Source organism: Anser cygnoides, chromosome 18 (assembly GCF_040182565.1).
Source record: "Anser cygnoides isolate HZ-2024a breed goose chromosome 18, Taihu_goose_T2T_genome, whole genome shotgun sequence".
In the NCBI taxonomy this organism is placed as follows: domain Eukaryota; kingdom Metazoa; phylum Chordata; class Aves; order Anseriformes; family Anatidae; genus Anser; species Anser cygnoides.
The window spans coordinates 6,942,294-6,966,582 of record NC_089890.1 but is presented as its reverse complement, the minus strand read 5'-3'; the positions used below and the strand labels follow the sequence as shown (position 1 = coordinate 6,966,582).

General features: G+C 49.7%; 1 protein-coding gene across 4 annotated transcripts; it reads left to right on the top strand.

Moving 5' to 3' along the window:
- Positions 1 to 1,967: 1,967 nt before the first annotated feature.
- ASL (argininosuccinate lyase) lies at positions 1,968 to 22,937 on the top strand. Of its 4 annotated transcripts, none has more exons than XM_066979582.1 (17): positions 14,153 to 14,254; positions 14,346 to 14,408; positions 16,396 to 16,590; positions 17,545 to 17,628; positions 17,934 to 17,990; positions 18,555 to 18,652; positions 18,942 to 19,019; positions 19,279 to 19,356; positions 19,489 to 19,541; positions 19,776 to 19,838; positions 19,961 to 20,075; positions 20,773 to 20,857; positions 21,042 to 21,101; positions 21,377 to 21,460; positions 21,751 to 21,831; positions 22,082 to 22,188; positions 22,695 to 22,937. In XM_066979582.1, exons 2-17 carry the CDS (start codon positions 14,397 to 14,399, stop codon positions 22,843 to 22,845), a joined length of 1,401 nt encoding a protein of 466 aa, XP_066835683.1. In that variant the 5' UTR covers positions 14,153 to 14,254; positions 14,346 to 14,396; the 3' UTR covers positions 22,846 to 22,937. The 4 variants fall into 4 exon arrangements, with proteins under 4 accessions (XP_066835682.1, XP_066835681.1, XP_066835683.1 ...); XM_066979583.1 differs by having other exon boundaries at positions 14,184 to 14,254; positions 14,346 to 14,414; XM_066979581.1 differs by lacking the exons at positions 14,153 to 14,254; positions 14,346 to 14,408 and adding an exon at positions 1,968 to 2,030.
- Positions 22,938 to 24,289: the final 1,352 nt, after the last annotated feature.

Here is a 24,289-nt window from a genome sequence, read left to right as displayed (position 1 = left end):
ACTACAAACAAACCGATTCCTGTGAAGTTTGCTAAACGCACAATGATACTGCTGACAGATCCCATGTGCAAGTACATGTCCTTGCTATGTCCAGTATCAGACAGACTGATAAAAATAGGACCAAATAGGATCACCTGATAGCAAACACAGAAGGCTTCTTGGTCGCAGAACTAGATTCGTGGTCAAGGCATAGATTATGAAAACTGCAGAAATTCAACCAGGTTGTTCCCAGTGATTAATACCCAGCTGCATATGGGTTGTAGATTATTGTCCCACAGCATCCATCAGAACAATTTATTTCAATGGGACCAAGGCCAAACCCCACGATACATCACCACAAATACTTCACATGAAGTCACTGCGTTACTGATCTCTCACCAGGGCACTTGGATTGCTCCCTTTTCCCTTCTCTCTTTGGGCAAGTCTTGTTTGATATCTTCAGGAAGAAAAACATACAGTCCTTACACAGGCTGCGTCTTAACCTGGAGTCCATACCTCTAACCCCATGAGACAGAGATGCTCCCTGTACAGGATTCACTTGGGTTGTAAATTCAGTGCTCACTATTTTCCCAAAACATCAGCAGTCTCCTGTCAAAGTAAGGACAAGGACACTCCTAAAGGGTGAAGGAAACAAGAAAAGTGTTAAAAATGAGGGATTTCAGAGCAATGAGGAATGTGATGACAAAACAGTTAAGCAGTTTCCTAGTGTGGATGTCCCAGTGTGAATGGGAAAAGGTGACAAGTTGCAGAACTAAGAATGGCAGAAAAAGGACAAGCAGGTCAGTTAATGGCAAAGAAAACATGAGGACAAGAAAAATAGAATATGTTTCATGAGCTCTGACAAAGGTCTGAATCAAGGAGATGGAAGCATGCTTCACTGTAGTAGCACACTCAGTATGGCAAACCAGCAAGCGCTCATTCTGTGGAGTGGCTGCAGAAAAGTGCTCTGAGGTAATGAGAAATTGGTGCTGAGGAGCAGCTTTGTGAGCCACTGTTCCCAAAGCTCCCCTGTATTTTAAACCAGTTATTTACATTCATGATATTTAGGGTTTGAGGGATTTAAGAAGGGCTATTTGCCAGGGCTGCAGACCCAGTGACTGCTGTGGCACTGGCACTTCAGCCTGCACAACCTCACACCCCGCAGCCCCAGTCTCACACGAGCTTCTTCCCAAGACTGACCCCATGCAACGACCCCATGCAGTTAATGAGAGCAGAAACCCACAAAGCTTCAGTGCCCTTTTAAGTGGGGTAAAAAGGCTCCTCTGCACAGAAACTGGAAAGGGCAGCCAGTTCCCATCTGTTTGCTAGCTTAATGGTTGGACTTGATGATCTTAGAGGTCTTTTCCAACCTAAACAATTCTATTTTATTCTTGCATGTTTGCTGGGGTGACAACATGGATGGAGCATCGATGATCCACCCATCATACCAAGCACATTCATTCCAATGTAGAGGGGGACAGAGTGAGATGACTCCTTCAGTACAAGGATATTGCCAGGAGTGGAGCTGACCTGGCAGTGAAAACACACAGAAAACACTCGCACGCCACATGCGTGCTGCCTAAAGCTCCACCAGAAACTTTACGAACAAGCAACATGAACGAGGGCATCTCTCCCAACGCTCCTCCTCGCAGCCTGCAAGGATGCCTCTCTCCTGACTCGCTCATCATGTGCTGGATCGGCAGGGTTTGGGGGCAGGAGAGGGGTGGGAAGGGTGAGGGGCTGCGGGGGGGGCCGTGGTGGGGCTGGCCATGGGGCCACCCCGCCCCGACAGGGCGGGACGAGCCACCAGCCCAGCTCCGAGGCATGTAAAAGCGGGGCAGCAGGGACGGGGAGCACACGGAGCTACCGGCCAGAGCTCCACTGCGGACACGGTGAGCGGGGCCGGGTGGGCAGCGGGGGTCCCGGGGTCCTGTCCCACCGCGGGGCTGGGACAGAGCAGAGCTGAGCCTCGCCTCGCTGTTCCGCAGGTTGCACCAGGTGCCGGGATCGCCGCACACGCGAGCAAAACGTCGTCTGAAATGGCATCCGAGGTGAGGGTGAGCTTTGCTTTAACTGCGGGGTGCTCTCGGGGTGCTCTAGGGATGCTCTAGCAAACGCAAGCTCCGCTGGCTGGTAACCCCAGCAGTGTGCCCTACCATGTCTGTCAGGGTGTTTTTGGGTGCTCCTCTCTGCCTGCTTTGTTTTGCCGGGTTTTAAACAGAAAAGGCGACAGCAAGCGTGTTTGCTGCAGTATTTCTGGAGACTCACCTCTGATTCTGGTGAAAACCCGCAGTAGGGAGGATATACCTTGATGCCTCTTCCCGTCCAAGCGCTGAGCTCGCAGCACTGGCCATTATTAGCACCCCATCCCCAGTGCCATTCACCCCAGGGGACTGGATTCCCAGCGAGGGGCTGCTAAACTTTGTTTTTGCAATTCCGATTTCTCCTGCTGACAAACCTGCTTTAAAAAAAAAAAAACAAAAATTGAAAAAAAAAAAAACCCAAGCCTCCCAACACCTCATGCCTCCAGGCTCAACCCTGAGGCTCCCTCCCCTGCTCTCCTCTCAGGTCCACCAGCTCGGCAGGGACCTGGGGCAGGGGCTCCCCGAGTCCCTCCGCCGCTGTCCATGGTAGCGGGGTCCCACTGCCCAGCACCACAGATTGCTGAGCTCCTGGGGGTGCTCTGGGGGCTTTGGGGCTGCTGCTTTTTTTTTTTTTTTTTGCTTTTTTTTTTCCCCTTCTTAAAATCTGTAAGACTGAACAGTCTGCACCCTTAGCCGATCTGATGCTAAGTTTAAGCCAAAAGGGATGTGGCTACTTCTGGCCCATAGCTCTTTGTCAACCAAATACGTACAGTCTCCCTAAAAGAAAGGCTTCCTTCTTTTTTTTTTTCTCTTTTTTTAATTCCAAGTAACAATAGATGCTAGCATTCACTATAACCCTGACTCCCTTACTTTTCTCTTCAATAGACTATGAGAGGGTTAGTGACCTTCGGCTGCCTTACAAGACAGATCAGTGCTGCTCTTGTGCCATATGCCCTGATATTTGTTTTCAAGGACAGTACACGCTCCTTCCAGAGTCCCACAGAGACATAGGGTAGAGTATCTTGGGGGACTCCTGACCTGACAGCTCAAGGGCTAAATACTAGTAACAGCGACTTGCTCTCCACCTCTTCAATTAATTTCTAAAGCTTCTAAAGTCCAGGGACCTTTCTGGTCAGTGCTACTGCACTGAAAAAAAATAAAGATGCCTGGGCAAGGTCTCAGTTTTACTTGGATAAGGAGTGGGCTGAGCATTAAATGATTCTTAGGAGAATGTATCAGTAAGCCATTTGAACATGCCTTTTAACTTCATTACCCTCAGGGGGATAAACTTATGGGAGGAAGGTTTGTCGGAAGCACGGATCCCATCATGCAGATGCTCAGCACTTCCATGTCCACTGAACAGAGGCTGTCTGAAGTTGATATCCAGGCAAGCATAGCTTATGCCAAAGCCCTGGAGAAGGCTGGGATCCTAACTAAAACTGAGCTGGAGAAGATCCTGAGTGGCCTGGAAAAGGTATTTATTTCCTTCATAAACTGTCACGTGTCCTCAGGCCTACATCCAATCCCCACAACAGTACTACAACAAATAGCTCCTTATCAGACAGCAGCTCCCTCAGCTGCCACTCTAAAACTATCTTTCGGTACCCTCATGTTCTATTCCTTAGCACCAGGCCTGTGCAGAAGTGCCTTCCTGAAAGGGAATGCTGCCCTAAATCAGGGAGAACCAGAGAGACCCATGTTTATTGCCCTCTGTACTCTTGGTACTCTGAGAGACTCTCTGGGCAGGGGATGGATGCTCAGATTGCATCTAGCTAAAGGCACCAAAGCCAGGCAGTAGGAGGTAAACCAGTTGAAAATTCAGGAATGAGAGCCTGCAGCCCCGATGAGCCCACTGTGAGTGCTCATTATGGAAGGCTGGTGCCTCGGTGAGATGTGCTCAGTGTGACCTGGCCCCCATCCTCTTCAAACTGAACATTCCCGAGGAATTGTTTCAGTGTGAATTAGGAATATTCTTTTTCCGCTGGCGCTTGGGATCCTTTTGTGTCTGGCCGCCTGAGTTAGTAGAAGGCAATGCATAGCATTGTATAGGGGTGAAGAGAAGTGAGCAGCTAAGCGCTTTTTTTGAAATATCCATTGTTGTTGCTCACCCGCCATGGACAATGGGGAGTCTATACAATGTTTGTATAGGAAAATCTTTGTGGACAATGCTACAGCAACGACGGACATTTCAGCTCGCTTTCTCTTTGCTCTGCTTAAGTCCTCCTATGGACAGAACATTGCAGGATCAGCAAGGGTGTAATACATGAATCCCCACCAAGTGCAATATAGAATACGGGGATAGAGAAAGCAGCCAGCCTTGGCCTGAAAAAATGGCAATGCTGGAGCTTGTGTGACTTCCATTAGGATGGCAGAAGATGGTATTTGCTGGGGACACCTACAGCCCCGCCACAGCAGGGAACAGTAGGGGCTGACTTGTGTTTCTGCTGTTTGTAGATCTCTGAGGAATGGTCTAAGGGAGTCTTTGTAGTGACCCAAAGCGATGAGGATATCCACACTGCCAACGAACGCAGACTGAAGGTTTGGTCTTCTAACTTCTTCTTCCTGTCCCTCTCTAGCCTGATCTGCCTGACAATAAGTACACGTATCTCTGTCCCACTGTGATATTCCTCAGCACCTCTGGTACTGACTCCCTAGGTGCATGCTCAGGCATGTCCGAGACCCCTTTTGTGGATGAGGCACCGTACCAGTTGCCTTTCCCCAGAAGAGGTCCTATAGCTACTTACAGAATCCTACAGCTGAGTCCTTTCCAGGCTGGGAGGAGCTCTGCTCTTGGGGGTAGTCTGCTTAGAATACAGAGACACTGACAGAAGTCTTCCTGTTGTCCTCAGGAGCTGATTGGTGATATCGCTGGAAAGCTGAACACTGGAAGAAGCAGGAACGAACAGGTATGTACAGAACCACTTGTTTTTGCCCTTTTACTGCTCCCCCTCCACACTTCATGAGAATTCTGACCAGAGCAGCCTTTAGCTCTGTCCCTCGATAGGATGATATAGTGACATTATCGTGTCAGAATGACCAAGGACACATTTTATGAGAGGAAGTTGTGTCTTCCCATCACATAGAAAAAGGAGGGAGTTATTTTACAGTGACAAGCTCACAATATAAGTCACATTCTCCTTCATCTGACCATGGCCAATCTTGTCCAGGTTGTGACTGACTTGAAGCTGTTCATGAAGAATTCCCTCTCTGTCATCTCCACTCACCTGCTGCAGCTCATTAAGACCCTGGTGGAACGCGCTGCCATGTAAGTCCTTTCCCCAGTCAGTGGCCTCAGCCTTGCTGGGAAGGGAGACTTCTAGGCTTGTTCTTTGACTGCAAGACCAACCGGGTGCAGTAGCAAGGTCTTCTGCAAGGGAAGTTACAGCCAGGCAGTCTGGGATAGTACAGGAAAAGACAACAGCACCTCTTTCTCCACAGTTCAATTCATAGAGACATTCTTCTTTGCCTAATGTATGCTGGGGATATAGCCTGATGTACGCTGCCTTTACACTGACAGGGGCTGCTCACCTCTTTCTCTCCTTTCACATGCAGAGAAATTGATGTTATCTTGCCTGGCTACACCCACCTGCAGAAAGCTCAGCCCATCAGATGGAGCCAGTTCTTGCTCAGGTAACCACCTTTCACACTCGGCTCCAGGGAGCCTTCGGCATCCTTGGGGCCCTGCTCAGCAGCAGCCCAGCAGCCCACCATCCTCTGGTGGCACAGAGCTGAAACCCTGCAGCCTGCCCCAAGACGTCCCCATGTTCAGTCCCACTTGGCTCTGGAGGCCAACTCTCAGCATTCCCCAACCATCTAGCCACAGTTACTTCTCAGCTCATGGGACAGTTTCTGACTCAGATGCTTTCTCTCTCATGTCCCTTCATAGCCATGCTGTTGCACTGACCCGTGACTCTGAGCGCCTGGGAGAGGTGAAGAGGAGGATCAACGTCCTGCCCCTGGGAAGGTAACCGCTGACTTTCTGTGTAATCCCTGGGCATCACTTGGCTCTCCAACATCTTGGGAGTTATGTTGCCTGCACAGTTTTGGTTGGAGTTCACAGAAAGTTATGTCTGACTTCTGTTTCTCTCTTCCCTGGCAGTGGTGCTCTGGCTGGCAACCCCCTGGACATTGACAGAGAGATGCTGCGTAGCGGTAATGTCTGCCTATGACGGGGTGGCAGGGCTCTACTTGAAGTGTCTGGGAGGGAGGGAAGCAATGCCAGGTGGCGCCTTAAAGCACTATCCTGTGCTGTAACATTGGACCAAGAGCAAATGATTCATATAAGCTTTTTTACTGCAAAGATACAGACCATGTCTGTGAGGTGGGAGCAGGAACAACCGACACTGTTGCATAATAGTCGCCTAGGCCTGATAGTGAAGGCCCTGTGCAGTATAAAACTTCAGCATGTTTATGTTCCTGGCATTAGTCAAGGGCTCACAGTCACCTGCAGGCTGGGGTAACCTGCTGCCTTCAAGCTTCAGTCGTGCCAACCCTGACTGCTCTGTCCACCACTTTCCTTACAGAACTGGACTTTGCTTCAATCAGCCTGAACAGCATGGATGCCATTAGTGAGAGAGACTTTGTGGGTAAGCACGACTCCATTGCTTCTTCCCTCGACCATCTTAGAAGCAGGCTTTAGAGGCCTTCCCAGTTAACCCCATCAACAAGGGGACTGAAATCCCTCACTGGGAAATAACTGTAGAGAAACTTGGGCCTAAGCTTCAGTCAGGGCTCCCTGGGTTGTCAGCAAACCAATGCCCTATTCACCTCCTGACCTCCTGCCTTTTCTGCAGTGGAATTCCTCTCGTTTGCCACTCTGCTGATGATCCACCTTAGCAAGATGGCTGAAGATCTCATCATCTACAGCACCAGCGAGTTCGGCTTTCTGACCCTCTCTGATGCCTACAGGTAGGTGCTGGTCCCTGGGCAGCCAGCCCTTCCCTCAGCCTCTCCTCCTCCCTTCTCCAAACCTAAGAGACTGAGACAGAGCTGGGGGGCTCACTCCTATACAAGGCTGACACACAAATCAACTCCCCAGAGCACAGAAAGGCTGACAGAAAGGCAGGCTAAGAGAGAGCATTCCTCATTAAGGATCACTGATTTCTGACTCTGGTAATATCCTAACAGACTTCCTGTCTTTCAGGGTGGCACAGCCACAGCCCTGCCTCCCCAAGGCCACAGAAACACTCTTTACTATGGAGGACCTGCCAAGTCGCCTCTGATTTCTCTTCCCTCTGAGAGGCAGCACTGGGCGGTAGCTCCAGACAAGACTGCAAAATCAAAGGCTCTGCTTTGGCACACATCACAAACTCCAAGCACTTGCTTCACTGCTTTCCTACACCGAGACTGGTGGCCAGTCAAGGGGGTGGCACTCACATGGCTAACAGAGGGCTGGGCCAGCATGCTGCATGACCTGTCTTAGTCTGCAGGGACTGGGGCCTTGCTCCCTGTTACATTGCAAACGTCTTTATTTCAGCACTGGCAGCAGCCTGATGCCTCAGAAGAAGAACCCTGATAGCCTGGAACTGATCCGCAGCAAGGCTGGACGTGTGTTTGGACGGGTAAGTGTGCTTAAGAAAGAAGAAGGATAGGGAAGCTGCTCATTTTGGGGCTGAAGCATCTTCCTTCATGCCTCTGTGTTTTTTCTTTATTAAAAAAAAAAAAAAAGAATTGTGCCCAGTGTGGGCTCTGACCTGCTGGGGCAGTGTGTTCCTCTTCTGGTAGTTAACTGCCTTGCATGTTTCTCTCTGCAGTTGGCTTCAATTCTCATGGTTCTCAAAGGACTTCCAAGCACCTACAACAAGGACCTGCAGGTAAAACGGACGTTGGGCTTCAGTCTGTTTCTCTGAACCGGCACAGTTCTCTTTGGCTCGGGAGCAGGCTCTTGCAGTGCATTTTCCTGCATTTCCCTGGTTGTGTGCAGGATGATAAAAAAAGGGCTGAGGCACTGCATGCTGCAGGTCACACCCCACCCCAGCGGGAGCCCCTGGGATGACATGCTGCCTCCTCTGCTGGCTGGGCTGCCCATGTTGTTGGGCTCCATCAGGCCATCTAACGGTGATGTGTATCTGTGTCCTCATGCAGGAGGACAAGGAGGCTGTCTTTGATGTTGTGGACACCCTGACTGCTGTGCTCCAGGTTGCCACTGGGGTGATCTCTACTCTCCAGGTAAGGCTTCAGCCTCTCACTATTGCATGTGGTTGGGGGGACACATTCTGTGCATAGCACAGCCACAGGATCTCTACACTCGTCCTAAGAAGAAACCTCTTACCCATTCATACAGCTTGTTATGCCCCCACCACAGCAGCAGCTTGGGTACACTTAGATCTGGGGGTTAGCTTGCAGAAAAGGTCCTTGGAGAGCCTGGTCCCTCGGCAATGAAGTCCCCTCAGTGTGACCACTAATGCCTCCCCAAGGAGGAGCGGATGATCATGCCTCCCTCTTATCTTCCTCTCTACAGATCAGCAAGGAGAACATGGAGAAGGCTCTGACCCCTGAGATGCTGTCTACTGACCTGGCTCTCTACTTGGTTCGCAAAGGAGTAAGTACAGGAGGGAGACCTGGAGCTGTGACTTCTTTAGATGGAGAATACTGCTCAGTGAGGGCCTGAGATGAGGCCTTCTGTTCTGTCCCCAGGTGATGATCAGTGTGGGTCAACAAACACGAAAGCTGGAAACCCATTCTTTACATGTATCCCAAGTAGTGGAACTGCTGCCGGGTGGACTTGATAGTAATTTACAGGTGGAATTTTACGTCCTAATGCCTCCCCTCTTCACACCCCAGAAAACACGGATTCAGATTTCATTTCCATAATTAAAAACAAGTCTACACAAATGAGAGCACATTCTTTCTTGCCTGAATCTGCAGCCCAGTTGCCTGGTCACTTGACGCTTGTTTTTGCTTTCATTGCAGATGCCATTCAGACAAGCCCACACTGCTTCGGGGAAGGCCGTCCACCTTGCTGAGACTAAAGGCATCACCATCAATAATCTCACCCTGGAGGACCTGAAGAGCATCAGGTTTGTATCACTATTACTTTGCCTTTTGAGGGGAGATATGGCAGGTATCAGCCTGGCTTGTACAGGCTTTCTTATGAAAAGAATTAGCTTAGCTCTCTGGTCTACCACAAGCTGCTCCTGTCCAGCACTACAAGAGCAGAGGCAGAGCAGTCAGAGGCTTTTCCCCTTGCAATAAGGCTCAGCCTCCCCTCCCGTATCCTCTCTGCAGGCACTGAGCATGTAAAGCCAGCAACCAGCACCCATCACCCTGCACTGACACCTCTTCTCTTTGCCTCCCCAGCCCCCTGTTCAGCAGTGATGTCTCCCAGGTCTTCAACTTTGTCAACAGCGTGGAACAGTACACTGCCATGGGCGGTACCGCCAAGAGCAGCGTGACTACCCAGATCGAGCATCTGAGGGAGCTGATGAAGAAGCAGAAGGAACAAGCTTAAGAGTGTGGGGAGATTTCCCGTGGATGCAGCATTGTGCTTATCACACTAATGCAGAGTTAATAAACACTGTGGTGTATTGTAGTTCACTGAAACTCCTGTCTTGCGTTTTGCTTCTAAGGGGGCAAGATTGAGCTGGGCTTCCTCGGCCCTTCTGAGGCTTGGGGTACTTTCCACTGCTGTGAAAGAACTGGGAATCTCTTCCCTAGCAGGGGAGCTCTTCTTGGATGGGGTGCTCTAGGGGGCTGGTACTTAGAGAGCAGCAGGAGAGTCTGTCTACATCAGGAGACCTGCAAATGGTTGGAACAAGTGCACACAGCACAAGACTCCATCCAGTGGTGCCAGACTAGGTTACTCAGGGAGACTTGGGAGTGTTCGCAAAGCAAGACACTTGGTACAGCACCTGCAACACTCACCACATCACCAGCTGTCACTGCCCTCCTCCTAGGATTATGTGTGCCAGCCAGCTTGCCTGCCCCCTGGCAGGGAAAAACCTCCTCAGCACCTGGCACTGCAACATGCTTAACCTTAGGCAGAACATGCCCAGCAGGTCAACCCACAGCTCTTCCCTATCCATCACAAAACCACTGTTAGCTCTGGTTTACACTGAAGCACAGGGCCTGCACCATCACAGACCAAGCACTTTCCTTTCTGCAAGCCAAGCCAATCTAGCTGAGGGCAGAGTGCTTGAAAACAGGCAGGCATTGCTGGCTGACTCTTGCAAATCATTTACCATCTTCTTGCCTGTCCTTACTGAAATGAAATCAGAACAAAGATCAGGAAAAGCATTACTTTAGGAATGAAAGTGCAACAATCTTGTGTCATTCTTATGGGGAAAATATTTGGTTGAACAAGTATTTATAACATTACTTTCCATTACTGTTCTGCAGTGATTTCTGTTTGGAATGGCTGCTACTTGATTGAAAGGCAGAGAAATAATAGTTTCTATAGGGAAGGCGGGGCAAATTTCATTAAACGCTAAACCAGCTTGAACCTGGAATTCACAGCACAATAGTGCTTGTTGTCATGGGCAATTTCTTTTTTTGTCACAGCATTTTAAAGCTAGTGGTTTGATCAGCACCCTGCCCTCCATGCTGATACAGCAACACATTATTGACTCAGAGTACTGCAAGACTCTGCAGCACACGTAGGTAACGGGAGTAACACAAGCATTGCCTCACCATGTTTTGGTTAAGGGCTCTAGCATAGACTGGACAGTGCAAAGTGCCATGAGCTGAATCTCCTGCCATTAATGAAGTACCCCAGGAGGTACAATGTGCTTTCATCCTACTTTTGTGGCATTAGTGCTTTAAATATGGAGGAAAAGCACCAACAACAGAAACTCCCCTTTCTTCAACACTTCCTTCCACCCCCAGTCTCCCCCTATTCTGGCCCTATACCTGATCTGATCCTGGCATTTAAAGAACACCACATTTTAATCACTGCTCCATAAACCTCCTTTGTGTTTCCCCTGTTACTTCCTGCTCTATTTCTATTTTGTCACTTGTGTCTCACTCTCTAGATAGGCTAGATGAGGTAGGAAATCATTTATGCAACTTTGCCAATAGGGGGAAGGTGCAAAAGAGGGAGAGGTGACACCAATATCCAACACCAATGGAGTCAGAAGGATTAGCTCCCCATTTCCAGCTCACAGCTCTTTTATTCCCTCCCATAAACCTTCTCTATTTGTGCCACTAGTTTCTCTTTCCCTGACTGTATCTTCTAGCTATTGCTCTGTACCTTAAGAGCCTCAGCCAAATAGATTTCTTCTTGCTTCCATCAGCGAGTGTCTGGCGTTGCTCCTCATAGCCGGTGCTGAGTGACACAGGGACCTGCCAAACTGAAAGCAAAACAGAGGTCTTAGCAGATTATCACATCTCGGTCTCCTACTTAAATGAGTAGTTCATAATCACTGATACTTCCCACCCATCCACCCTTTTCTTAAAAATTATGGAATAACTTAGACTGGGAGAGAACTGTGAAGGTCTCTGGAGCTCCATAGACATTACAGGAGACTGTGACCCAGAATATCTTCAGACTTTCACTATCGCCCTACTATGACTTATTGTGATCTGGGTTTTTAAAATCCTGTCCCTTATCGCAGAAGTTCTATAACAGAACTTCTTCCACAGAAGGATCAGTGTCTTGGACACTACTCAGGAGTAACTTGGGCTTTAACTCCTGCTCCATCAAAGATGACAGGAAGAGACACGCCAAGAATCGTGGCTTGTATCAGGAATTGCATAGCCAGCAGGACCAGACAGGTTATCATCCCCTTGTATTCTGCTCTGGTGAGGCCGCACCTTGAGTGTTGTGTTCAGCTTTGGGCCCCTCACCACAAGAAGGACATCGAGGCCCTGGAATGTGCCCAGAGAAGGGCTACAAAGCTGGTGAAGGGTCTGGAACAGAAGTCCTGTGAGGGGTGGCTGGGGGAACTGGGGGTGTTTAGTCTGGAGAAGAGAAGGCTCAGGGGAGACATTATTGCTCTCTACAACTCCCTGAAAGGAAGGTGTGGGGAGCTGGGGGTCGGCCTCTTCTCACAAATAACTAGTGATAGGACCAGAGGGAATGGCCTCAAGTTGTGCCAGGGGAGGTTCAGGTTGGAAATGAGGAGACATTTCTTCTCAGAAGGAGCAGTCAGGCACTGGGATGGGTTGCCCAGGGAGGTGGTGGAGTCACCGTCCCTGGGGGTGTTCAAGGAAAGGTTCGACGTGGTGCTTAGGGACATGGTTTGGTGGGTGACATTGGTAGTAAGGGGATGGTTGGACCAGATGATCTTGGAGGGCTTTCCCAACCTTCATGATTCTATTCTATGATTCTATTCTATGAATTCACACACTGTCCTTTTAGACGTACAGTCTGACACGCAGGCTGCTCATGAAAACTACTGAAACTCTCAGCAGATGGCTATGTAACTCTGATCTGGCACCCAAGCAGATAAAATACCTACATAGGGGCACTTGAAACATTACACAAAGTAGTGTAATGACCCTTCACTGGGTCGCCACAACAAAAAGATCTCTAACCTACTTTCACACACTGAAAAAGTCCCAGTGAATATTTTCTCTCCTAAACACGCTGTTATCCCTGGTCGTTCTGCCCCCTAGCTTTCAATTGAAGAAACAACTTCTCTGCTGTCACAAAAGAGTAGCGAGAACGGAGGCATTTGTGTGCCTGCAACGTCCCCTGCAGGCACCATGGATGAATTTGAGACAGCAACACCCAAATGTGTCCATCCAGCCCCCTTCTTCACCAGCGGCAACACAAACTAATTTCATTGGGATTCTTCAACTAGTTCTATACCTCATGTTACAGAGGGATGCATGTACAGATAAGTGGAAAAAATTACAAAGAGGCCTGGAAGTAGTAGAACAGAAACCGGAGCTTTCACTCTTATATTTAACCATGTAACTGTTTAAATACAGGTAATATTTAAAAATCAAAGCTGTCACATATCACACATACATCAGGTGCTTAATGACATAAAAACTCATCTAGAAAAGTAGATACTGGAGAACTCTGGAAGTGCCACAGAGATTCCATCTTCCCTTTTCTAGCTCTGTGGGTCAAAAATGAGGTGTCCCAGGGAGAGGTGCCTGGACCGGCTGGGTGCACTCTAAGCCCTCCTGACTGTAGTGCCTTGGGCATCTTCCTCCTACCCTTTGTCCCTTTGGGCAACTCCTGTACTGTGTCTTCAGACAGGAGGAGGTACGATCTTTGCATAGGTTGTGAGCGTTCCACATAGCCAATCTTGAGCCCGTATCACAGACACCAAGAGGTAAAGCCTTTCCCTGTATCTGCTCCATCTGGATGTAAGTGTAGTGCTTACCATTTTGCCAGCTTCCCAGCAACCTCCTGCCAAAGCCCGGCGTAAAGACAAAGACACTCATAAAAGATCATCAAGGTGAGAATCATTGAACACGAGGGACTTCACAAGAGGGAGGAAGGAACCCGGCAAGAAAATGGTTCAAAGATGTTTTCCCAGTGTAGGCAGCGCGATGCTGTGTGTCTGCAGGTCCGCTAGTCCTAAAGGGAATGGGGTCATCTCCCTAAAAAAAATAATGATCATGAGGGGAAGTGTTGGAGAAGCAGTGAATTAAGAGTTGGGTACAAATCCAGATGGAGAGTTTGAGCCTTGTTCTGGACTGATGCTGAAGGCAGCACTCCGGACACCCAGCTGCTAAAGGTGGGTTCCTTTGGGCTGGGAAGCCAGGGGCAGCCAAGCCTGGTGCCAAGCCAAGGCACCCTGTCTGTGTCCCCTCTGCTACAGAAATCAGCACAGCCTAAGCCTGCAATCCCACTGCGCCCTAGACTTGCTCTTTAACTCGGAAAGGGGATGAATGGTAGTACTGAGAAAAGAGCATAGAAAAGACGGCTGGACTAAGTCCCTTCCTACCTGAATTTTCCTACGGTCCTGTGACAACAGGGTTGCCTAAAGGGAAGAACAACCCCAAAGGGGACCAGGGGATGTGCTTCCTGCGCTCCCCCAAACACCTCTGAGTGCACAGACAAGGAAAAAAATGCCGTGGCAGCAGCCTGGGGAAGGCAAAGCAGAAACACGCCGGTGCTGCGGGGTGGTTCCAGGGGAGGGGGCGGCGGGGGGGGGGGGGGGGGGGGGGCCGGCCATGGGGCCACCCCGCCCCGACAGGGCGGGACAAGCCGCCCCAGCCCGGCTCCGAGGAGGGTAAAAGCGGGGCGGCAGGGACGGGGAGCACGGGGCCACCGGGGCTGCGCTTCGGACACGGTGAGCGGGGCCGGGTGGGCAGCGGGGGTCCCGGGGTCCTGTCCCACCGCGGGGCTGGAGCAGAGCTGAGCCTCGCCTCGCTGTCCCGCAGGTTGCACCAGGTGCCGGGATAGCCGCACACGCGAGCAAAACGTCGTCTGAAATGGCATCCGAGGTGAGGGTGAGCTTTGCTTTTAACTTCGGGGGGCTCTCGGGGTGCTCTGTCTGACGCGAGCTCTGCTTTGCTAAAATCAGAGTGTCTGGCAGCGCAGCCTGCCATTTCCTTCGGGCTCTTCCCTCTACCTAGGACAGGTCGCGACAGCCCGCGCAGCTCGTTCCTGCTGACCTGTGGTTAGGCAGGTACTTTACCAAAGCTTGTGTAAATAATTCTCTGTACCAAAGCTGCGTTTTCGGTTTCTGTGACTGGTTGTCTTAGTGACTCGTGCTTCCTGCCTTTGGAGCAGCTCTTACAGCCCTGGCTTACTCTGCCGTTGGCTGTGCACCAGTGTCCATCCGTGTCAGGCTGTAGCCACTTCCTCCTCTCACCAGAGCCCTATAACTAGCTAAAATTAATCCTTCAGTTTTGATTTCTCTATTGCAAATGGATCTGTTGCAATGTTTCTTCTGACCCACCTCTTACTTTGGCGGAAACCAATAATACTGAAGATATGCCTAGACATAGCAGTTCCCCATTGAAGTGCTTACCCTCAGGTACTGGCTTTTAATGTTGTATCCCCTATGCCATACTCCTGTAAGCACTGGATCCACATGGAGGACCTTTAACACTTCTTGAATTCTGTTTTTTTTTTTTTTTTTTTTCCCCCTCTCCCTCCCCTCAGCTTGCTGACAAAGCTGATGCAAAGATATGAAAAAACATGTGCAGCACTTACCTCTGTAGGCTTCTGCCTGCTGTCCTCTCAGGCACGTTGTTGAGATGTGGAGACAGTCTCTAGGGGGGGAAAAAAGTTTCTAAGGTTACTCAGCAGTGCTTTGGCTGACTGATAAAACCCCAGCACAGATTAGTTTGCAACTGTCCCAGCCAGCTTTTTGCTGTCCATGGTAGTTATAATGTACAGCATGAGAAGAGATTGATGGGGTGCTTAAAAATCAAGTAGATTAGCAATCATCTATATTTAGGGCCTTCCATTAAATGTTCTCTCCAGCATCAGCAGGCACAAAGAAGAAATTGGAGATGCTTTTGAAATTTTGAATTAGTTTAAAGGTTTCTGCACAAGTAACATCCCTATCTATTTCCCTGCAAGTTTACCAGAGTTAGGGCTTTAGGTGTCCTACCCAGATAAACAAAAATCTGATGGTTCTTAGCTAGTGAATCCATTCAGTTGCTGAAACACTGGTGAAAAAGCTTTACACAAACCATGCTGTGATGCATGCCAGATTGGGTAGTAAATTAATTGGGTAGTAAATTAATCTTGATTTGGGAAGAAAAAAAAAAAAAAAACAACTTTTCCTATGTATTCTAAAACCATCTATGTGTTGACTTATTTTTCTGAATGTTCCTGTTGCCAAAAGGTACCCAGACTCCATTCTAGAGTCAGTACCGTAGCTGATTCTATGCTAACTTTATGCCAAAACTTGTAAGCACATCATGGACTCAGGAGATGCTTACACTGTAACTTCAGACTCTTGATAATGCAGCTTGTGCTGGCCCATAGCTATTTGTCAAACAGAAAAATCTCCTTCTTTGCACAACAATGGACTTATTCCAAATAATAGAGGATACTAGCTTTCACCATATTCCCTATGACTGCTTATTTTTTTTCCCTGCTATTAGGCTATCAGGTAGTCAGTGACAAGAAGCAGCCTTAAAAGCTAGATACATGCTGCTCTTGCACCATATGCCCTGATATTTGTTTTCAGGGCCAAGCCAAACTCCTTACGGAGTCCTGCAGGGGTAAAGTATCTTGGAGGATTCCTGAGCCTGACCTGACAGCTCAAGGGCTAGCAACAGTAATTTGCTCTCCACCTCTTCAAATAACTGTCAAAGGTCATAAAGTCCAGGGGTTCTTCTGGTCAGTGCTACTGCACTGAAAGAACATAGCTGAGCTTGCTCTCTATGTTGGATAATGAGCTCAATGGACACTACATTGTCCTTAGAACTTTAATAGAAGTTATTATGCCTTTTTAATTTGCCTCTTTCACAGGGAGATAAACTTTGGGGAGGAAGATTCAGTGGAAGCACAGATCCCATCATGGAGATGCTCAACGCTTCCATTGGCTATGACCAGAGGCTGTCTGAAGTTGATATCCAGGGGAGCATGGCTTATGCCAAAGCCCTGGAGAAGGCTGGGATCCTAACTAAAACTGAGCTGGAGAAGATCCTGAGTGGCCTGGAAAAGGTATTTATTTCCTTCATAAGCTGACATGTGTCCTCAGGCCTACATCCAATCCCCACAACAGTACTACAACAAATAGCTCCTTATCAGACAGCAGCTCCCTCAGCTGCTGCTCTAAAACCAACTTTCTCTACCCTCATGTTCTATTCCTTAGCACCAGGCCTGTGCAGAAGTGCCTTCCTGAAAGGGAATGCTGCCCTAAATCAGGGAGAACCAGAGAGGCCCATGTTTATTGCCCTCTGTACTCTTGGTACTCTGAGAGACGCTCTGGGCAGGGGATGGACGCTCAGATTCCATCTAGCTAAAGGCACCAAAGCCAGGCAGTAGGAGGTGAACCAGTCGAAAATTCAGGAATGAGAGCCTGCAGCCCCGATGAGCCCACTGTGAGTGCTTATTATGGAAGGCTGGTGCCTCGGTGAGATGTGCTCAGTGTGACCTGGCCCCTATCCTCTTCAAACTGAACATTCCCGAGGAATTGTTTCAGTGTGAATTAGGAATATTCTTTTTCCGCTGGCGCTTGGGATCCTTTTGTGTCTGGCTGCCTGAGTTAGTAGAAGGCAATGCATAGCATTGTATAGGGGTGAAGAGAAGTGAGCAGCTAAGCACTTTTTTTGAAATATCCATTGTTGTTGCTCACCCGCCATGGACAATGGGGAGTCTATACAATGTTTGTATAGGAAAATCTTTGTGGACAATGCTACACCAACGACGGACATTTCAGCTCGCTTTCTCTTTGCTCTGCTTAAGTCCTCCTATGGACAGAACATTGCAGGATCAGCAAGGTTGTAAAACATGAATCCCACCGTGTGCAATATAGAATATGGGGAAAGAACGGCAATGCTGGACTTGTGAGACTTCCATTAGGACAGCAGAAGATGGTATTTGCTGGGGACACCTACAGCCCCTCCACAACAGCAGGGAACAGTAGGGGCTGACTTGTGTTTCTGCTGTTTGTAGATCTCTGAGGAATGGTCTAAGGGAGTCTTTGTGGTGAAACAAAGCGATGAGGATATCCACACTGCCAACGAACGCAGACTGAAGGTTTGGTCCTCTAACTTCTTCCTGTCCCTCTCTAGCCTGATCTGCCTGACACTAAGTGCATGTGCCTCTGTCCCACTATTACAGTCCTCAGCAACTCTGGTACTGACTCTGTAGTCAAGAGTGTCCAAGACCCCTTTTGTGGAAGAGGCCCTGTACAAGCACAGAACCCAGAGTTGCCCTTCCCCAAAGAGCTACTTACAGAATCCTAGAGCTGAGTCCCTTCCAGGCTGGGAGGAGGTCTGCTCTTGTGGGGAGTCTCCTGCTTAGAATACAGACAGTGATGGAAGTCTTCCTCTTGTCCTCAGGAGCTGATTGGTGATATCGCTGGAAAGCTGCACACTGGAAGAAGCAGGAATGATCAGGTATGTATACAGCCACTTGTTTTTCTCCTTCACTACTACCCCTCCTCCCCCATCAGTTCCTTGTCAAAACTTTATGCCATCTTTCACATACCCTTACTCTCTCCAGCACATATTCCCTAGGGCTTTAAAGTAGTGCTGCTGCAGTGACTCATCTGCACAGGGGAGTAGGTTGTGCAGGATGGCTGCTCAGTGGTATAAGGCCACGAACTTCCACTGACATCCTTTTGAAAGCCCATTGAATCCATGACTTTACTGGCTGGGTGCTTTGCATCTTTTGGGATTAGGACTTTTGCTGATGACACTTGTGTAAATTGGGGATTATGTTATCCAAAGCAGACAATACCTTAGAAGTCCACTGAAAATACTGGTCTTTGGTTCTGTTACTAGAAAGAAAGATACAGCAACTTTCACAAAGCAGAGACCAGGGAAGTATTCTGGTTACATGTCCTTATCTATCATATGGACCAATGAAGAGAGAAACCTGCCAATGCTTTCTGCTGAACTGTATTTGGTCACTAAGTATGTCACATTCTCCTTCATCTGACCGTGGCCAATGTTGTCCAGGTTGTGACTGACTTGAAGCTGTTCATGAAGAATTCCCTCTCTGTCATCTCCACTCACCTGCTGCAGCTCATTAAGACCCTGGTGGAACGCGCTGCCATGTAAGTCCTTTCCCCAGTCAGTGTGGCCTCAGCCTTGCTGGGAAGGGAGACTTCTAGGCTTGTTCTTTGACTGCAAGACCAACCGGGTGCAGTAGCAAGGTCTTCTGCAGGGGAAGTTACAGCCAGGCAGTCTGGGATAGTACAGGAAAAGACAACGGCACCTCTTTCTCCACAGTTCAATTCATAGAGACATTCTTCTTTGCCTAATGTATGCTGGGGATATAGCCTGATGTATGCTGCCCTTACACTGACAGGGGCTGCTCACCTCTTTCTCTCCTTTCACATGCAGAGAAATTGATGTTATCTTGCCTGGCTACACCCACCTGCAGAAAGCTCAGCCCATCAGATGGAGCCAGTTCTTGCTCAGGTAACCACCTTTCACACTCGGCTCCAGGGAGCCCTTGGCATCCTTGGGGCCCTGCTCAGCAGCAGCCCAGCAGCCCACCATCCTCTGGTGGCACAGAGCTGAAACCCTGCAGCCTGCCCCAAGACGTCCCCATGTTCAGTCCCACTTGGCTCTGGAGGCCAACTCTCAGCATTCCCCAACCATCTAGCCACAATTATTTCTCAGCTCATGGGACAGTTTCTGACTCAGATGCTTTTTCCTCTCTCATGTCCCTTCGTAGCCATGCTGTTGCACTGACCCGTGACTCTGAGCGCCTGGGAGAGGTGAAGAGGAGGATCAACGTCCTGCCCCTGGGAAGGTAACCGCTGACTTTCTGTGTAATCCCTGGGCATCACTTAGCTCTCTGACATCTTGAGAGTTCTCTTCCCTGCACAACTTTGGTTGGAGTTCACAGGCTATATGTGACTTCTGTTTCTTTCCTCCCTGGCAGCGGTGCTCTGGCTGGCAACCCCCTGGACATTGACAGAGAGATGCTGCGTAGCGGTAATGTCTGCCTACGACGGGGTGGCATAGCTCTACTTGAAGTGTCTGGGAGGGAGGGATAGATGTACAGGGACAGGCCTAAAAGTAAAGGCCCTGTGCAACATAAAACTTCAGCATGTTGGTGTTCCTGGGGCTACTCAAGGGCTCACAGTCACCTGCAGGCTGGAGCAACCTGCTGCCTTCAAGCTTCAGTTGTGCCAACCCTGACTGCTCTGTCCACCACCTTCCTTACAGAACTGGACTTTGCTTCAATCAGCCTGAACAGCATGGATGCCATTAGTGAGAGAGACTTTGTGGGTAAGCACGACTCCATCGCTTCTTACCTCTGCCATATTAGTAACAGGCTCTGGAGGCCTTCCCAGTTAACCCCATCAACAAGGGGACTGAAATCTCTAACTGACCTCCTGCTTTTTCTGCAGTGGAATTCCTCTCGTTTGCCACCCTGCTGATGATCCACCTGAGCAAGATGGCTGAAGATCTCATCATCTACAGCACCAGCGAGTTCGGCTTTCTGACCCTCTCTGATGCCTACAGGTAGGTGCTGGTCCCTGGGCAGCCAGCCCTTCCCTCAGCCTCTCCTCCTCCCTTCTCCAAACCTGAGAGACTGAGACAGAGCTGGGGGGCTCACTCCTATACAAGGCTGACACACAAATCAACTCCCCAGAGCACAGAAAGGCTGGCAGGCTAAGAGAGAGCATTCCTCATTAAGGATCACTGATTTCTGACTCTGGTAACTCAACTGTGTCTGTTTTCAGCGGATGCTCCTCCCCAGTGAGAGCTGGCAGGCCTGGGCTGTAAAAGTGCAGGCACAGAACTTCCTCCTCTGCTGGGAATTCCTGCCCAAGCCCTTCCCTGAATAGGCACAGCTTGCAATCCTAACAGACTTCCTGTCTCTCAGGGTGGCACAGCCACAGCCCTGCCTCCCCAAGGCCACAGAAACACTCTTTACTCTGGAGGGCCTGCCAAGTAGCCTCTGATTTCTCTCCTCTCTGAGAGGCAGCACTGGGCGGTAGCTCCAGACAAGACTGCAAAATCAAAGGCTCTGCTTTGGCACACATCACAAACTGCAAGCACTTGCTTCACTGCTTTCCTACACCGAGACTGGTGGCCGGTCAAGGGGGTGGCACTCACATGGCTTCCAAAGGGCCGGGCAAGTATGCTGTGTAACCTGTCTTAGTCTGCAGGGATTGGGGCCTTGCTCCCCGTTACACTGCAAATGTCTTTCTTTCAGCACTGGCAGCAGCCTGATGCCTCAGAAGAAGAACCCTGATAGCCTGGAACTGATCCGCAGCAAGGCTGGACGTGTGTTTGGACGGGTGAGCGTGCTTAAGAAAGAAGAAGGATAGGGAAGCTGCTCATTTTGGGGCTGAAGCATCTTCCTTCATGCCTCTGTGTTTTTAAAAAATAAAAAAAAAAATTGTGCCCAGTGTGGGTTCTGACCTGCTGGGGCAGTGTGTTCCTCTTCTGGTAGTTAACTGCCTTGCCTGTTTCTCTCTGCAGTTGGCTTCAATTCTCATGGTTCTCAAAGGACTTCCAAGCACCTACAACAAGGACCTGCAGGTAAAACGGACATTGAGCTTCAGTCTGTTTCTCTGAACCGGCACAGTTCTCTTTGGCTCGGGAGCAGGCTCTTGCACTGCATTTTCCTGCATTTCCCTGCTTGTGTGCAGGATGATAAAAAAAAAAAGGGCTGAGGCACTGCATGCTGCAGGTCACACCCCACCCCAGCGGGAGCCCCTGGGATGACATGCTGCCTCCTCTGCTGGCTGGGCTGCCCATGTTGTTGGGCTCCATCAGGCCATCTAACGGTGATGTGCATCTGTGTCCTCATGCAGGAGGACAAGGAGGCTGTCTTTGATGTTGTGGACACCCTGACTGCTGTGCTCCAGGTTGCTACTGGGGTGATCTCTACCCTCCAGGTAAGGCTTCAGCCTCTCAGTATTGCATGTGGTTGGGGAAACGTTCTGTGCATAGCACAGCCACGAGAGCTCTACACTCTTCCTAAGATGAAGCCTCTTACCCATTCATACAGCTCGTTATGCCCCCACCACAGCAGCAGCTCGAGTACACTTAGATCTGAGGGTTAGCTTGCAGAAAAGGTCCTTGGAGAGCCTGGTCCCTCGGCAATGAAGTCCCCTCAGTGTGACCACTAATGCCTCCCCAAGGAGGAGCGGATGATCATGCCTCCCTCTTATCTTCCTCTCTACAGATCAGCAAGGAGAACATGGAGAAGGCTCTGACCCCTGAGATGCTGTCTACTGACCTGGCTCTCTACTTGGTTCGCAAAGGAGTAAGTACAGGAGGGAGACCTGGAGCTGTGACTTCTTTAGATGGAGAATGCTGCTCAGTGAGGGCCTGAGATGAGGCCTTCTGTTCTGTCCCCAGGTGATGATCAGCATGGGTCAACAAACAGAGCTTTATGTTGCATTGCTTTAAGTAAAAATCAAACCAACAAAGCAAAATGAGAGCACATTCTTTCTTGCCTGAGTCTGCAGCCCAGTTGCCTGGTCACTTGACTTTGGACTTTACTTTTATTACAGGTGCCATTCAGACAAGCCCACACTGCTTCGGGGAAGGCCGTCCACCTTGCCGAGACCAAAGGCATCACCATCAATAAACTCAGCCTGGAGGACCTGAAGAGCATCAGGTTTGTATCGCTATCACTTTGCCACATCTCCCCTCAGAAGGCAGGTATCAGCCTGGCTTTGTACAGGCTTTCTTATGATGCCCTTCCCCAAACAGGCCAGGCCTGACAGCACCCCAAAAATCTTCCCAGCCTCAATATCAGTGCTGCTACTGCCAAGCCTGTAATAACTGAAAGGGGACAACAGTATTACAACTGAACTTGAGCAGGACATGGGCAGCAGGTCCTGGGAGGGCCTGGAAGCAGCTAATGCCTTGACCTGCAGGCACCAGCACTCCAGAGGACTCTGGCTTCCAGCCTCTTCACTCTCCCCTTGGAGCTGACTCTGGTCTACCACAAGCTGCTCCTGTCCGGCACTACAAGAGCAGAGGCAGAGCAGTCAGAGGCTTTTCCCCTTGCAATAAGGCTCAGCCTCCCCTCCCGTATCCTCTCTGCAGGCACTGAGCATGTAAAGCCAGCAACCAGCACCTATCGCCCTGCACTGACACCTCTTCTCTTTGCCTCCCCAGCCCCCAGTTCAGCAGCGATGTCTCCCAGGTCTTCAACTTTGTCAACAGCGTGGAGCAGTACACTGCCATGGGCGGTACCGCCAAGAGCAGCGTGACTACCCAGATCGAGCAGCTGAGGGAGCTGATGAAGAAGCAGAAGGAACAAGCTTAGAGTGTTGGGGACATTTCCCATGGATGTAGTGTTTTGCTTTTCACACTAATTCAGAGTTAATAAACCCTGTGGTGTACTGTAGTTCACTGAAACTCCTGTCTTGTGTTTTGCTTCTAAGGGGGCAAGATTGAGCTGGGCTTCCTCTGCCCTTCTGAGGCTTGGGGAACTGGTCACTGCTGTGAAAGAACTGGGAATCTTCCCTTGCAGGGGAGCTCTAGGGGGCTGGTAATTAGAGTAGCAGGAGGGTCTGTCTACAACAGGGGACCTGCAAATGGCAGGAGCTACTGGACATAGTACATGGCTACATCCAGCAGTGCCATGCCATGTTACACAGGGTTCAGAAGGTGACTTGGGGGTGTTCACAAAGCAAGACACTTGGTACATCACCTGCAACACTCACCACATCACCAGCTGTCACTGCCCTCCTCCTAGGATTATGTGTGCCAGCCAGCTTGCCTGCCCCCTGGCAGGGAAAAACCTCCTCAGCACCTGGCACTGCAACATGCTTAATCTGAGGCTGAACATGCCCAGCAGGTCAACCCACAGCTCTTCCCTATCCATCACAAAACCACCGTTAGCTCTGGTTTACACTGAAGCACAGGGGCTGTGCTTTCCTTTCTGCAAGCCGGGCCAAGTTACCTAGGGTAGTGTTTGAAAAATATGTCTGGCATTGCTGTCTGCCTCTTCCAGAAATCATTTACCATCTTCTTGCCTGTCCTTACTGATGTAAAATCAGAACTGAGACCACGAAAAGCCCTAGCTGAACAACGATACACCGCCTAAGCTAGTTGTGGCAGAAAAACCAATCATGTACTCTTAATTCAGGTGAAGAGGTGATATCACTATCTAACACCAACAGTGAGAAGATGCACATCTCCACCTCCCCAGCTCACAATTTTCTTTCCTTGCAGACTGCTTAGTATCTGCGCAGGCCTTAGCTGACTGGAATTCCTCATTCCTAGCAGCCATCGCTCAGCATCCCGGGGTTCAGTGCTGAGTAACGTGGGGCCCTGCTGCTTGAAAGAAGGTGGTCTTTGCATATTATCATATCTCAATCTCCTACTTAAGTAAAAAGATCATAATCAGTGGTGCCTGATATTTGTCCCTCCACCTTTCTGATACTCTCACGTGTCACCAAGCCCTTCACTGCCCTGCGATAAGCTGGCCTGCTGTCAGCTTGCTAACTGAATCAGACCCAGCGTGACCGACAGATCGCTGCACATGCGGGTACCTCTTCAGCAAACAAATACTACAAATAAATGTGCTGTAAAATTAAAACCCATCAGGTGGCATTTCCTTCCTCCCTGGCCTCTGGGAGACGTGTTTCTGTCCTGCTTTATTCGTAAGGAAGTTCTTAGGGGACGCGTTTGGAATGGGAAGCGCTGCCCCCGTTCAGGGTCAGTCCCAATGTGGCTGTGCGCTGCAGCACCGCCCTGCTGCCTGC

Excerpts from the sequence above, each read along its gene's own strand:
- ASL (XM_066979580.1), top strand. Across the intron at positions 19,542-19,775 it reads CAGAGAGATGCTGCGTAGCG|AACTGGACTTTGCTTCAATC; the intron begins GTAATGTCTGCC and ends CCTTCCTTACAG. Across the intron at positions 21,102-21,376 it reads CCTACAACAAGGACCTGCAG|GAGGACAAGGAGGCTGTCTT; the intron begins GTAAAACGGACA and ends GTCCTCATGCAG.